Here is a 15,443-nt window from a genome sequence, read left to right on the forward strand (position 1 = left end):
CGCATTTTGGCTTTCTGCTCTCCAATCAAGACTTTGCTATGTCCGGTGCCATCCTTCCTTCCGAAGGTGTTTTCCTCCTATCTTAATGAGGACATTGTCCTTCCTTTGTTTTATCTTAAACCTTCTTATCCACTAGAACGTGCCTTACTTTGCTTGGATGTCGTTAGAGCCCTTTGAGGGCTACATTGCAGTTACAAAGTCCTTCCAGAAGTCCGACTCGATATTTGTTCCTGAGGGTCCTCGTAAGGGTGGCCCTGCTTCATAGGCCACCATTGCAAGCTGGATACGGTAGGCTGTTAAAAAGGCCTACTCTGCTAAGGTTAGGGAACCTCCCTTTCCGGATCACTGCTTATTCTACTAGGCCAGTTGGGGCCTCCTAGGCAGTGCGGCATCAGGCTTCTGCCCTTCAGGTCTGTAAAGCCGCCACCTGGTCGCAGTTACATACTTTTTCAAGGTTTTACCGGATCTATTCTTTGGCTTCTGCTGATGCCAGTTTTGGTCGGATGGTGTTGCAAGCAGCTGGGATTTAGACTGCTCGCATGGCCATGATTCTTTTTTTTTTCCCACCCTAAGGGACTGCTTTAGGACATCCCATGGTACTGTGTCCCTCAGTGAATACTTGAACGAGGAAAACAGGATTTTTGTACTTACCTGTAAAATCCCTTTCTTGTTGAAATCACTGGGGGACACTAGTTCGTTCCGCCCTATTTCTTTATTGTTATGTTTTTGAGGTTGTTTTTCTCATTGGAAACATTGTGTTAAACCTTCTCTGCTCTCCTACTGTTCCTGGTACAAACGGAGGTTCTAAGTCCTCAGCAGAGGGTATAGCGCACTGGGCGGAGCTTATGTCCAAGCATAGAACCAAAGCCTAGGACTAAATTTAATGGCGCAAATCTGTAGCAAAAAAACAGAAGATAACGCTGAAGAATGTTAGAAAACCACTCCAAATAGAAAAACCCTCTATATATAATGCTGCAAGCCCGCTGACATAGTCTGAATTTCTCCACCACCACAGCAGTTCCCAATGACTAGGGACGACTTGCCTATCGGTCGTCTTCAGGCGCGGCCTGTCACCCCTTCGCACACATGTAGTGTGGCTGTCCGGCATCCTCAAGTGGTGGTGTGGTAATAATAGCGGACTGGGTGACAAAGGCTGGGAACATCCACCATAGCGGTGGGCATCCACTGAGGTGGGAGGAGTATCCGCCAAATTGGCAGGCATCCACTGAAACAGTGGGAATCTCCTTCCGCCCTCGCACGCAGGGGAGTCACAAAGTGGAACACACGAGGGACACTCACCCTGCACTTGAAAAAAAATAAAATCTAGCAGATTTGCCTACAGTGCAGGACATGCCTGCCTCCTTACGGACACTGGGCTAAAACTGAGGAGAGGAGTGCTCCGCAAAGGGTATAGCCCACTGGTCAGAGCCACACATTTTTTTTATTTTTTATATTTACCTAGTGTCAGCCTCCCAGTGACAGCGGCCTATACCCATGGTACTGTATCCCCCAGTGAATTCAACGAGAGAGGAATTTTACTGGTAAGTACAAAAATCCTGTTTTTTGCACTGAAGCATTGAGCACAGTTTCACAATTTATATAGCAATATGATTTACATAAACAGTTGAGTAACCAAGCCAATACATTACTTTGGATTGATGTATTATCGCGCACTGATCCCGAGTTACAGCATGTATTATAGTCCAGAGCTGCATTCACAATTCTGCTTATTATAAGTGGAAACCGTTATCAAGCTTGTTATTTATAGCTGACATGAAGCAGGGAGATTATGTAGAATGCAAATCACCAGAACAAGCTCTGTACAGATATGGAGCCAGCAAAGAATGAAGCAGAATTGTGAATGCAGCTCTGGACTATAAAACAGTCCTTTTTATGTAGATAAATTCTGTAAGTAAACTATAATGGTATTCAATGGTGAACGTGTGTTTAAAGACCTGTCATAAATATAGATGGGATTAAGTATAAATAAAAACTGGGATGAGTGATGTTTGCTTTCATTGGACACATAGGACAATCTGGTGTAGTGTCTCAGCAATCTCGATAGTAATTGGTCGTGGTAAAACAGATGGAATAGTTTATTTTTATACTTGGCTTGTTTGGAAGGCATTGTGCCTCCTTGGTAAAGAGCACAGCTCACCAAATGAAATATACCACTGCCCCTTATTCGCCAAAGGCATGAATATCTTTTTTTTTTTTTTTTTTTTTTTTTTTTTTTTTTAAAGGGTGTTACAATTTCACCAAAAAAGGTTTTCCATTGTATTAAATGTTGTACAATTTTGCCATATACTTAATTCTTTCCTCTTGGTTTTTAAGATCTTTTCTAGCGGTCATTCAATAGAAACTTTTTTTTTTTTTGCTTACTTCCAGGAGATTAAAATGTCATGTGATGGACACACAGGTTTCAGCAACATCATCTGTGTCCATCACATGACCAGGTCAGATTTTTATCCGCTGGAATTAATCAATAGTGGTTCCTGTTGAATAACTGCAAGCAGAGATTTAAAAAAAACATGATTCATTTATTAAGGGGTTGTCCAGGATCAAGAAAAAAACAGGCCAAGGGCGGGACATGGCATGAAATAATAAAAAAAGCATTACTTAGCTTTTTAAATCCCCTTCTGCTCAAGCACTGCAGCTCCAATGCTCGCCGCCGGTCTTTGTTTTTTGAGCTGCAGCATTGTTGACACGTGACCGCTGCAACCAATCACTATGCTTGTGGCAAGCACTGGAGCGGTGGCGAGTTTAAAAAGGTAAGGAATGCTTCTTTTATTTTTATTACGATTTCTCCCCTAGGCTTGTTTTTTCTTAATCCCATACATAGCCTTTAAGAAAGTGTATATAAAGAAAATTGTATAACTTTTTATAATACAATGAGTAATCTTTATTGGATTATGCCATAATACTGCTTTTAAGGAGGTAAGCTGCAGGGTCTGATCAGAGACTCTTTCCTAGGACTGGTGAAGATGTGTCACATGTCATCATGGCTTCTCTGCCCTAATGTGCTCTTATGTGCCCTCATACCTTATGTACTGCAGATTTGGAGGTATCAGTATTGTGGCTTTTCTACACGCAACGCTTTTGTGCTGGAACCAGCCTAACGCATGATCTGTGGCTAGCATCTCCTGCCACGTCTGTACTTTTCAATTCCGATGGAGGTTACTTACGCACCCCTCTCCTCCCACCACCCCCTCTTTCCACTCTACAGGCTGACGTTGTTCTTTGGCCTCAGACAAAAAGTGTGTCTGAAACAGAGGAGGTTTTAACTGTGCTAAACTAAAACAGTCCTATATGTATTTTGCATGCTTGAGTTCGATTCCAAATTTTTTTCTGAACGCCTCACAATATTCTGCAAAGAAAGTCTCTTACTGTTTGTTTTTGTTGGTTTTAAGATTTTCCTGAAGTGTGCTTCAGGCTTTATTAGGTTTTATGACTTTTTTTTTTTTTTGTTCCAGTGCACACGTGTTTCCTGCCTGCCACCTGGTGGTCACAGCCACAGTTTTTTTTTTGTTTTTTTTACTGTAAAAACCCAAATTGTTTTGTAAACGTGGAACTAAAATTCCATTAATTTGGCGTCCGATAGCTGAGAAATCGTTCTAACCCGGCAACAAAAATAGTCAACGTCTAATGTGTTAATTCCAGTACTGGTGTATGTCAGGTCTTCTATAATTAGTGCCAAAATTTTGAAATTTTACTGTATATGTGTTTTTACATTTTACAACGTATATTTGCTGCACATAGTAACTCTGGGTTTCTATCCTTCTAGTTGAAAACATAGCTCATTGCGAATTTGCCTGCCTCCGAGATCTTCTGATAAGGTTAGTGTTTCAATGTACCCTGGTTGGATTTAATTTCTAGAGCTCAACAAGATTTAGAAACATGATTTGTAATAAGTTTATTCAAAGCACCTTGACCATCTTTTGTCCTTTTTCTGCGCTTTTTGGTATGCTGTTTGGGTTCTATTATGCTCTGCAAGTCCCTTGATCATCTTTCAGTGAGAACATAGATCAGACTCCTTTACATAGCAAACAAATGGTAAACTCACAGGATTCTGGGTTGCCTCCAGAGGACAATGAGAGCTCGTTACAACGCAGGTTTGATACCAGCCACATACTTGTCAGTTAGGCCCCATGCCCACGACCGTATATTTCATCTGTAATTACGAACCCATTTATTTCTATTGGCCACAGGCACCTATCAGTAGTTTTACTGATGGGTGTCCGTGCTGAAAAAAATTAAAGAACCTGTCCTATTCTCCGTAATGACGGCACGAACTCCCCATAGAAGTCTATTGGAGCTTCTTTAAATGGTCCGTATTTACGGAAGTGTTGCTATGCAACATGTTGGTGACATCATTTACAGCTGCCTCCTTTTTTTTTTTTTTTACGGATCAGGCTATATACGGCTCAAATACGGACCGTATTTACGGACACCCTTCCATATATACGGATGAATTACACATGACTACGGATCCGTATGCACGAATACGTGAAAATACGGTCATGTGCATGGGGCCTTAAATACCACCCATAATTACGGGCACGTTAATCATTTCCCCCTTAGTCGTCTTTTTTCAAGGCTAAATAGGTTTAATTCTTTTAATCTTTCCTCATAACTTAGTTTCTCCATGCCCCTTATAAGTTTTGTTGCTCTTCTTTGTATTTTTTCCCAAATCCAGGGCATCCTTTCTATGAACTGGAGCCCAGAACTGAACTGCATATTCTAGATGAGGCCTCACTAATGCTTTGTAAAGTGGTAATATTACATCCCTGTCCCGCCAGTCCATGCCTCTCTTAATACACGACAATATTTTTCTGGCCCTTGAAGCAGCTGATTGACATTGTGCTGTTATTTCGTTTATGATCTGCAAGTACACCCAGATCCTTCTCAACAAGTGACTCCCCCAGTGTAGCTCCCCCTAGGACACATGATGCAGGCAGATTGTTGGTACCCAGGTGCATAACTTCACATTTATCTACATTAAAATTAATTTGTCAAGTGGATGCCCAAACACTGTCCAAATCCGCTTGTAATGAACATCTTCCATAGACTGAACATTACTACATAGCTTGGTGCCATCTGCTAAAATAGAAAAGATACCCTTAATCCCATCCTGTATATCATTAATAAATAAGTTGAATAATAGTGGTCCCAGCACTGAACCCTGGGGTACACCACTTATAACTGGGGACCATTCACAGTAGGAATCATTGACCACAACTCTCTGGATATGGTCCTTGAGCCAATTCCCAATCCAATTACAAACTATACTTTCTAAACCTATAGTCTTTTATTTACCCATTAGACGTCTATGAGGGACAGTGTCAAATGCCTTTGCAAAGTCCAGAAACACTATATCCACAGCGGCCCCTGTGTCTAGGCTTCTGCTCACCTCTTCATAAAAACAAATCAGGTTGGTTTGACAACTTCTGTCCTTATTAAAACCGTGCAGGCTGTCACTTATAATACTATTTTTTGGCACAATCCTGTATATAGTCTCTCAATAGCCCCCAAACCTTTTTCCCACGATGGATCTTAAGTTTACTTGTCTATAATTACCCGGGTAAGACCTAGAGCCCTTTTTTTAAAATAGGCACCACATTTGCCCTCCGACAGTTCCTTGGCACTATAGCAGTCACTAGAGTATCTCTAAATATTATGAAGAGGGGGACGGAAATACCTGAACTAAGCTCTTTAAGAACTCTAGGGTGTAACCCATCTGGTCCCAGGGCCTTGTGTACATTTATTTTATATAACTTTGCTTGGACCATATCTACATTCAGCCCTTTCTTCTGTTGTGTATACTCTTCTGTTTAGTAACTCTGCCTTCACTTGATCCCCTGTGACCAACTCCCCATTACCACTATTTAGGGGTTCTACATGTTCAGATCTTGGCTTTTTTGCATTTATATACTTTGAAGAATTTTTGGGGATTTTTTTTTTTTGTATCTTTGGCCACATGCCTCTCATTTTGTATTTTTGCTGATTTTATTACTTTTTTGGAGCTTTTTTTTAAGCTCTTTGTAATTTACAAAGACTACAGCTGTACCCTCAGATTTAGATTTTTACAGAAGGTGTAAGCCATGTGGGGTTTAATTTTAGTCGTTTATACTTGTTACCTATAGGAATAAATTTTGCACTATAATTACCCAAAGTAGATTTGAAAATCTGACCATTTATCATTTGTACCATTATTTGACAATAGTTCTTCCCAGTCTATATCCTGAATTGCAGCCCTCATCCTGGGGAAATTGGCCTTCTTAAAATTAAGTGTTTTTGCCCTCCCACCCTGTGTTTTGTTTTGTTTACAGTATAGGTAAAATACAACGATATTGTGATCACTGTTACCAACAGTTTTCACGAACATTGACATTCCCAACAAGCTCTGCATTATTAGAAATGACCAGATCCAACAGAGCTTCACCTCTAGTCGGGTCTTCCACAAACTGGCCCATAAAATTTTCCTGCAACAGGTTGAGGAAATTTCTCTCCTGTTAATATAGCTGATATTCTATCTCCTCAGTTATATTGGGGGGGGGGGTCTAAAGATTACACTAAAAGTAATTTTTTTCAGTGTTTACCTCTCTTTGTAATTCTACCCACAAGGTTTCAATCTCCTCACGATCTTCACCCACTATTGTCTATCACACTCGCCTTCATATCCCTTCTCACATACAGACATACACCATCACCTTCATATCACTTCTCACATACAGACATACACCACCACCTTTCCTATTTGTCCTGTCTTTCCGAAACCGTGTAAAACCCTGTAGATTTACAGCCCAATCATGTGAAAAGTCTAGCCATGTTTCAGCAACACCAACTATATCTATATGTTCCTCCAGTACCAAGGCCTCCGGCTCCCCGATTTTGCTTGCAAGACTTTTGGCATTTGTGAACATACACTTTAAGTTGCCTTCAGATTTTTCACATTCAGTCTCAGAAATTTGATTTTGTGGGCATATTTATCTTCAATCTGAGCTGAGCATCTGTAATGAATATAGTGAACATGCTGCTCTGATTAATGTACAGGGTATCTATGTACAGATAATGCTGAGTATTTATACTGTTGCATTCTACACATGAGGAGCTCATCGCTGTCAATCAGTATACAATGAGAATGTGATGATGATATTTACTATTGTCCTCTTAATTAGCTTTTACGAGAGGCGTCGGTAGCACCGGGACCCAAGCCCCGGATCTTTGGCCCAGTACCATGGTTACCCGGGCGACTTCTGCTACAGGGGTTGCAGCGGTGATAATTGCGACCGGGCCACAGTCCCCGCACCGCATTTCTAAAAATTTACTATAGTATCTGAGACCTATGTCATAAAATACACGGGCCCCTGTTACTATAGTAATACCACTAAACTTACCCTCCTTCCCGAGTGCAGTGAAAGTCCTGAGCAATAATGATACACTTACCCACCACTTAGGCTCCGGGTGCAGCGGATGTCCCGACATCATCCAGCGTCATGACATCACGACGCTGGATGGTGTCGGGACATCCGCTGCACCTGGAGCCGAAGAGGTGGGTAAGTGTAACATTATTGCCTGCTGGGGTCCTGTATCGAAGTCTGCCTTGTGGTAGGCTTAGATGCAGGGTCCAACAGACCGTATCACACATAGGCCCTGTATCTAAGCCTACCACATTGTAGGCTTGGATACAGGGCCCCAGCAGGTAGTAATCTTATACTGTATAAGATTACTGTCTGCGGGGCTTTGTATCTAAGCCGAAAATGTGGTAGGCTTAGATACAGGGCCCATCAGACAGGATCACACATGCTAGCCTGCTGCTGTTGTATCTGGCTAATTATCAAAAATGTCATTTTTTTTATTTTATTTTTTAAATGGAAAAAACGTTGTGTGGCCTTTTCATCGGCTAACATTAACCCTGCCTTAGTAAAGGACGTTGTCAATCAGCCAGCGGCCATTGCTAAGGCGGTAGTAATAAAGTTTAAAAAAATACAAGGACATAGAAAAAATACTTTATTAAAATAATAAACCCCCACACAACGCTCATGAACCATTTTAATGAGAATAAAAAAGCTGTAATCGACGTAGTCCAACCAAACCCGTAAAAAAACACAAAACGCACCAACAAAAATTTCAGTAATATATACAAAAGCAAAGCAATTATTATACTTGCCTTTCCTGGGTCTGTCGCTGGAGCCGCAATGTCAGCGAGCTGGGCCCTATATCTAAATCTAGCATGTGTGATACTGTCTGCTGAGCCAATGTATCTAATCCTAGTGTGTGTGTGTGTGTGTGTGTGTGTGTGTGTGTGTGTGTGTATATATCTCACGCACATGCAAGCACTTTTTTTTTCCCAGTGTAATTGATGCATGAAACACGGACAGCATACAGATGTCGTCCGTGTTGCTGTCCATGGTTTTTACATACCCATTGACTTCAATGGGCAGCTAGGTGTGTGAAAACGCACCAATATAGGACTTGCAGTGAGATTTACGCAACAGACACTTGCTGCATGAAAACTCAAGCATGTGTGAATAGTCACATTGAAATCAATGGGTCTGTGTGCTGGGCTTTGTTTCCATGCCCAGCACAAGGATGAGATTCACGCTCCTCTGAATGAGCACTAAGCCTATCATGTGTGATACGGTCTGCTGGGGCCATGTATCTAAGCCTATCATGTATGATACTGTCTGCTGAGACAATGCGTCCAATTCTATCCAGCGGTGTAGCTATAGGAGCCTCAGTCTTAGGGCTTATTTACACGAGCGTGTTAAACGTCCGTGGGACGGCCGTTGAAACAGCGGCTGTCCCATGGACCTATGTAATTCAATCTGGCCGTTCACACAGCCATTGTTACAACGGCCTGTTTGAAGGGTCCGTGCGAAAATAAGACATGTCCGTTCTATTCGCGCATCACGCATCCCTCCATAGACTCTCAACTATGGGGGATGCGTGACATCGCGTCCCGCAGCGCCGACCACGGATGCACCTCGGATGTGAAAAACTGCAGTTTTTCATGTCAGATGCGCAGCGCTCGTGTGAATCAGGCCTTATATATGCTATCTCCGACGTGTGTAAAAATGTATTTATTTTTCAGGGGGGGGTGTACATGTCTCGGGGCTTGTGCACCTGATCTTTTAAAACCCTAGAAATGACCCTGGCTTTTACCCATCATGTTTTTATGACATTATAGAAAAGTGCTGGATATTGCAGTTGAATTGCAGCTTCCTTTTTATATTTGTACTAGACCAACTCTAACAAATTACATCTTCTTACTCTTCTAGTAACTATAGTTCTGACCTGCATGGAGCACATTTACACCCACGCTTCCTTCCTCCTTTCCTATGCTGATGTCGCTAATTTCTTGAGTGATATTTGGCTGCACTGTTGGTTAACTGAGCAATTTGCTCCCCCCTCTACCACTGAGGGACTGAATTATTTTAATTTTTTTTCAAATAAAATTTTATATATATATATATATATATATATATATATATATATATATATATATATATATATATATATATATATTATATTGTAGATTGGTTTAATAGCAATCTATTTCGTTTCTTACAGGACGCACATGCAGAATATCAAAGACATAACTAGCAGTATTCACTTTGAGGCATACCGTGTCAAGCGGCTTCAAGAAGGAAACATACTCTCCAACGGCACAGCAAACAAAGACTACTCCTCCAACGAGATGTAATTGAGGCCAAGCACTCCATTTATTTGATCCATCCTGTCTTTCAGTTTTCCTTTCATGTGTCTTCTGCTCCCGTGACATTGAGCGGGAGGAATATTGGGAAGAAAGATAAGGAAGGCTAGCCCATTAATTTTCAGAGCCCCCCGCCCCTCTCTATTCTGCCTGGTTTTTGATCTGCAGGGATGTGCCATATTAGTGAGAGGGTTATGACGCAGTTAAAGAATGTGACGGACTAGGGAATGTGAATTTTGTAGCCATTCATTGACCTGTGGCACTCCATCATAGCTGTGCTTCTGTAGGAATGGGGTAAAATATTTACCCTATTAGAAGTATTGATGGCTCTGCTGATTCTGTGGTGCCTTCTTCGAATATGGGACCGAGTAACAGTAGGAACCAGGCATTTCCCAGTTACCTTCCGTATAAATTGCCAAATTTTTACGTGCGGAAGGTTAACCATGAATGTGAAAGTGTTGAATCCCACTGCTGAACTATAGGTTAGATACAGTATTTATTACACCTGTAAGGATGAATGGGGAGGCAGATAGTTAAGATGGAAACAAGAATGTTCATTAAATGGTGTAAAAAGCCTTCACCTATTAGATGTTTTTACATATTGCTGAATTCCTTACAGTTCTTCCCTTACCAGGTTATTAATCACCTCTGATTCTGTGGGGTTATTCGCCCCTCCCACCAATCAAAATTTTACACTTCAGTTATTTATAGTCATTTGCCATTTTTTTATTTTTTTTTGTTTCCATTCCACTCCCTGACTTTATTTAGTTTTAACTTATGTTCCTCTAATTTCACTTGTCGGTCCCTTTTTATCTTACGTTTCATTACATTATAATCCTCTCCCTGGTCTAGTTTCACAACATTATTACTGGAAGTAATGGATAATTAACACACTCAGACAACTAATGTGCTCCCTTCCAAATGAGAGGAAATAAATTGTCTCTCTTGCGTATTTAACTTTTTTTTTTCCATTTAAATGTACTTGTTTCCCTGTCACTTGTGAATTGTCATTTACTGTAATGATCTCCAGTTTATTCCTTTCTTAAAAGCCTTCTACTCGCTAAGCTGCATTCGATTAAACAAAAAATATATATAAAAAATAAAAAAAAATACTTGAGTTGCTATATTTTAGCAAAAAATAAACTATATCAACTGAAAGATATATATTTCACATACTAAGGATAAGGTATGAAGAGGCAGGATGCTTAATGCACTTGAAAAGATGCCACCCTGTCTGATGTTATTGTACTGTCCTTTGTTAAGAGGAAATTAAATGTGTTTTTTGTTTTTCGTTTTTTTTGTTTATTTGTGATTTATTTTTATTTAGGGCTAAAAAGATCCAAGATTTCCTAAAGTGGCCTTTTATTTGATTTATATGCATTATGATAAACTAGTCTTTTTTTTGTATAAATAATAAAGATGTGTTTTAAAATGTATTTCCTAAAATAAATGTTACAAATGCAGATCTTGTGTGGTTGTCTCCGTACAACTCTGCTAGTACTAATTAATAATACTAATTTTTCAGATTATTAGGCTCGCCTAAGTTTAGACAACAGAAAACAAGGGGGAAAAAGATTTATGACTGACTTCCCTGGTGGTCAAGGGTAGTGGATGGGTTATAATTTGTTTTCCTTGTTTAGTGTATTGCCTCTTCAATGGTCTTGAAGAGGGGATTAATATTTGATTACTTGGTGGTCTAGGGTAGAAGGAGGTAAATGCCTGATGGTTTACTCACCTCCCTAGGCTGTAGCAATGTGTCCTGTCTCTGACAAGAAACTGAACAAGGTGTGCACATCCCGTTTAGCTTCCCTTCCTGCCCCAATCCTGCAGGTTAGATCATAAAGAGCCGCACAGTTCTGAGTGCCCTGCCTGATCATTAAAGGGGTTATCCCACAAAGGACATTTATCACCTATACACAAGGTAGATGATAAAGGTCTGATAGCTGCGAGCCCCATATCTGGGTCCCCCACCGAACACTAGAATGGTGGTCCTGAGCACCCCCTTTCACCTAGTGATTGGTGGGGTCCCCAAGCAATCAGACCTTTATCACCTATCCTGTGATTAAATGTCCTTCGTGAAACAACCCCTCAAACGTAGCAGTCGGAAGCTTTGGTGGTTTTGCTATTCGCCACACACTTTTCAGCAAGGGTTTTTTTTCTTACTAAAAAGTGACTTTCACACAAATCCGTTATTCATTATATTCTAAGGAATACATAACCCAGAACTGCAGTTCTCTTGCGACCTCCTAGATGAGTTATCAACACAGTCTTGGGGAAGTTTTGGTAGGCCGGCCACTCCGGGAAAGGTTCACCACTGTTCCCAGTTTTCTCCATTTGTGGATAATAACGCTCACTGTGGTTCGCTTGCATCCCAGAGCATTTAACAATGGCTTTGTAACGCTTGCCAGCCTTCTTTAGAACGTGGCAGCGTGCTGCTTTTTTAGAGCTTCTAGCCTGCTTCACATTGCCAAACACGACTGATGTTTAGATTCAGCCGGTCATACCTGGCTGTGGCTTGTAAAAATTAACCCAATTGTCAATTGAATTTGGTTAACTGGAGGGTTTAGTAGCTAAGGAGGCAACTATTTTATCTCATATGGCCAGTTAGGACTGAGCAGCGTGTTTTCTTTTGTTTTTTTTCTTTTAATAAATTAAATCTTAAAATTTAAAAACAGAATTTTGTGTTTACTTGGGTTATTTTTGTCTAATATTAAAAGTAGTTTGGATATTTGTCACACTTGAATATTTCAGATAATCAAACATCTAGTTATAGGTAGGAAAAAAAGCAGACCGCGCTTCATCTATAGGACCTTTTGCATAGGTTGAAAGAAGAGCGTAAACCTCTTTAATTATTCTCACCTTTTTGTGTTGTGCTACGGGTACAACTACTCGTCAAAACCTGTTATAGATTAATCTGTGTATCCCTTCTTTGAAACTGCTAGATGTTGGTTCTTCCCGGTGTTCTCATCATGGGCCAGTATAGAAGACATATTTTACCAAGAAATATAGAAATTGTATATTTTTTCCAGTGCCGCTTCCTTAGGATAATCCAAACTACTACTTGTTAAGCATAAATAGTTTATTTTTACTTGATCAGTGTTCACAGGTTATAATGCGCTTCAAGCTCAGACCAATCTCTTCTTTAGATAAAAATACTGTATGGCACAATCAACATTTTTAAAACTGGAAAAAAAAGACAATACTAGTTCAATGGTCACGTGGTAAAACTCAAATTCAAGTTTACTAAAATCATTACAAAATGCTTTTGTATAAACAGGTGTATATAGTAGTAGCGTTATATCAGAACCCTCACTATACATTGTACTATGAATTACCTCATAGAGAGGACCTTCTAGGATATGAAATTCTAAAAAAAACATGTTTTTATAAACTAGAGAAACACCATGAAAATAAAACATATTTATTGATATACTTTAATTATTCATTCACGGATCATGCACTTATTGATTCATGGTATAACACTCGATCTTAATATGAATAATTCTACTACTATATACCTGTTTGTACAAAAGCTTTTTTTAAAGCAATTTTAGTAAACCTGAATCTGAATTTTACTGCACGTCAACTTTGAATTCCAGTTTTGGCTTTTTCTGGTTTTAAGTGTTAATCAGCATTATTGTACCACACAGTGTTTTTATCTAATGAAGAGCCAACATCCACGAATACCTCTTCCTGTTCCCACGATGTCCCAGGTGCCTGCAGCTGACTCTACTTTCAGGGACTTTCTGCAGCTATGGCAGCAGACCCGATCTTCTATTTTGCTGGCGGTCGACCGCATGAAGAAAAAGGCAGACACTAGAAGACGTGAACTTCCCCAGTTTCTTCCAGGTACTAAGGTCTGGCTGTCTTCCAAGAATATCCGGCTGATGGTGCTATCTTGCAAGTTTGCCCCCAGGTTCCTTGGACCCTTCGAGATTCTGCTGCAGATAAATCCTGTCTCTTACAAGCTTCGGCTGCCTTCCACCTTAAAGATCCCAAACTCCTTCCATGTCTCCCTGCTGAACCCTGTGGCCCTGAACCGCTACTCCAGGACTCCTAGTTCCGCAGTGGATCCTGTGGCTTGTCAGGGAGATTCGAGGTAAGGGAGATCTTGGACACCAAGAAAGTAGGAGGTAGAACGTTTTATTTGGTGGATTGGAGGGGATTTGGTCCAGAGGTGAGGTCTTGGGAGACAGAGGAGAACCTCAATGCTCCTGCCCACGTGAAGAAGTTTCTCTCCTGCTCTGGTCCCAAGAAGAGGGGGGGGGATACTGTAACGTCTATGGCTGCGGACCGTAGTCCTGACTTACCCTCTGACGGTCGCGGCCATGGACGAGCGAGTTCCCGGCGGCATCTCCCTCCTGGGAGACGCCAGCACTCACTTCCTGGTCCGGACACGGTCTCCCGCGCGTGCACGGCCTTAAAGGCCCAGTACGCGCACAGTTGCAGAATACTGCAATTAGCCCAGAATGCTTAGGGACCATAAAAGTGGCTCTGCCCTCTCGATCCTTGCCTGAGCGTTGTTACCTTAAGTTTGTCCTTGCAAATGGTCTCCTAGTGTTTTCCAGTTCCCAGTGTTACCCGTTCCTGCTGCCTGTACCCAGTATCCCGTGCTACCTTGCCTCTGTGCCTTCAAGAGTTGGAGTCGTGTTGTGCCCTCCGCTGCATCGGTGTCGCACCCCGCCGGGTATCGGTCTACTGTCGGAGCCTCATCTTAGCCTGAATCCACCGCTACTGTCTACATTGCCTCAGGTACCCTTTCTGAACTATAGACATTGCATTGTACCTGTTTGGCCAGCTGCTATCCCACTACGCGGTACGGCCCAGTGGGTCCACACCCCGTGTTGTCATTGTACCATACACTGCTCAGATGTCTTCAGCTTCTCACTTTTCCAACATTTCCGCACCAATAAACGAAGATAAAATTCTCATGGTGCCGCACTCTATGCTCCTATATATAATAGTATCATACACTGTGCCCCTGAATATAATAGTATCATACACTGTGTCCCCGAACATAATAGTGCTACACACTGTACACGAATGTAATCGTACTATACACTACTGCTGGATATAATAGTACTATAAACTGTAGTCCTCGATATAATAGTACTATACACTGTGCCCCTGAATATAATCGTACTATACACTGTGCTCCAGAATATAATAGTACTATACACTGTGCCCCTGAATATAATAGTACTATACACTGTGCTCCTGAATATAATAGTACTATACACTGTGCTCCTGAATATAATAGTACTATACACTGTGCTCCTGACTATAATAGTACTATACACTGTACTGAATATAATAGTACTATACACTGTGCTGAATATAATAGTATTATACAATGTACTCCTGAACATAATAGTGCTACACACTGTGCGGAATATAATAGTACTATACACTGTGCTCCTGAATATAATAGTGCTATACACTGTGCTCCTGAATATAATAGTACTATACATTGTAATCCTGAATATAATAGTACTATACACTGTAATCCTGAATGTAATACTTTACGCCGTGCTCCTGAATATAATAGTACTATACACTGTGCCCCTGAATATAATAGTACTATACACTGTGCTCCTGAATATAATAGTACTATGAACTGTGCTCCTTTATATAATAGTACTATACACTGTGTCCATGAATAAAATTGTGTCAAACACTGTAAAGTAATGAACCACACACAGGGCCTTTTACACCTGCCGATATTTGG

General features: G+C 40.9%; 1 protein-coding gene across 4 annotated transcripts in view; it reads left to right on the plus strand.

Moving 5' to 3' along the window:
• Positions 1–11,178, plus strand: part of SEPTIN9 (septin 9) — a 251,192-nt gene extending 240,014 nt beyond the window's left edge. For all 4 annotated transcript variants that reach the window (XM_075846600.1, XM_075846602.1, XM_075846601.1 and 1 more), the window contains 2 exons: positions 3,785–3,836; positions 9,574–11,178. In XM_075846600.1, coding sequence (XP_075702715.1) covers positions 3,785–3,836; positions 9,574–9,706 — 185 coding nt within the window. In that variant the 3' untranslated portion in view covers positions 9,707–11,178. The remainder of the gene's footprint in view (positions 1–3,784; positions 3,837–9,573) is intronic.
• The last annotated feature ends 4,265 nt before the right edge of the window (positions 11,179–15,443 follow it).

This window comes from Rhinoderma darwinii, chromosome 13 (assembly GCF_050947455.1).
Source record: "Rhinoderma darwinii isolate aRhiDar2 chromosome 13, aRhiDar2.hap1, whole genome shotgun sequence".
Classification (NCBI taxonomy): Eukaryota; Metazoa; Chordata; class Amphibia; order Anura; family Rhinodermatidae; genus Rhinoderma; species Rhinoderma darwinii.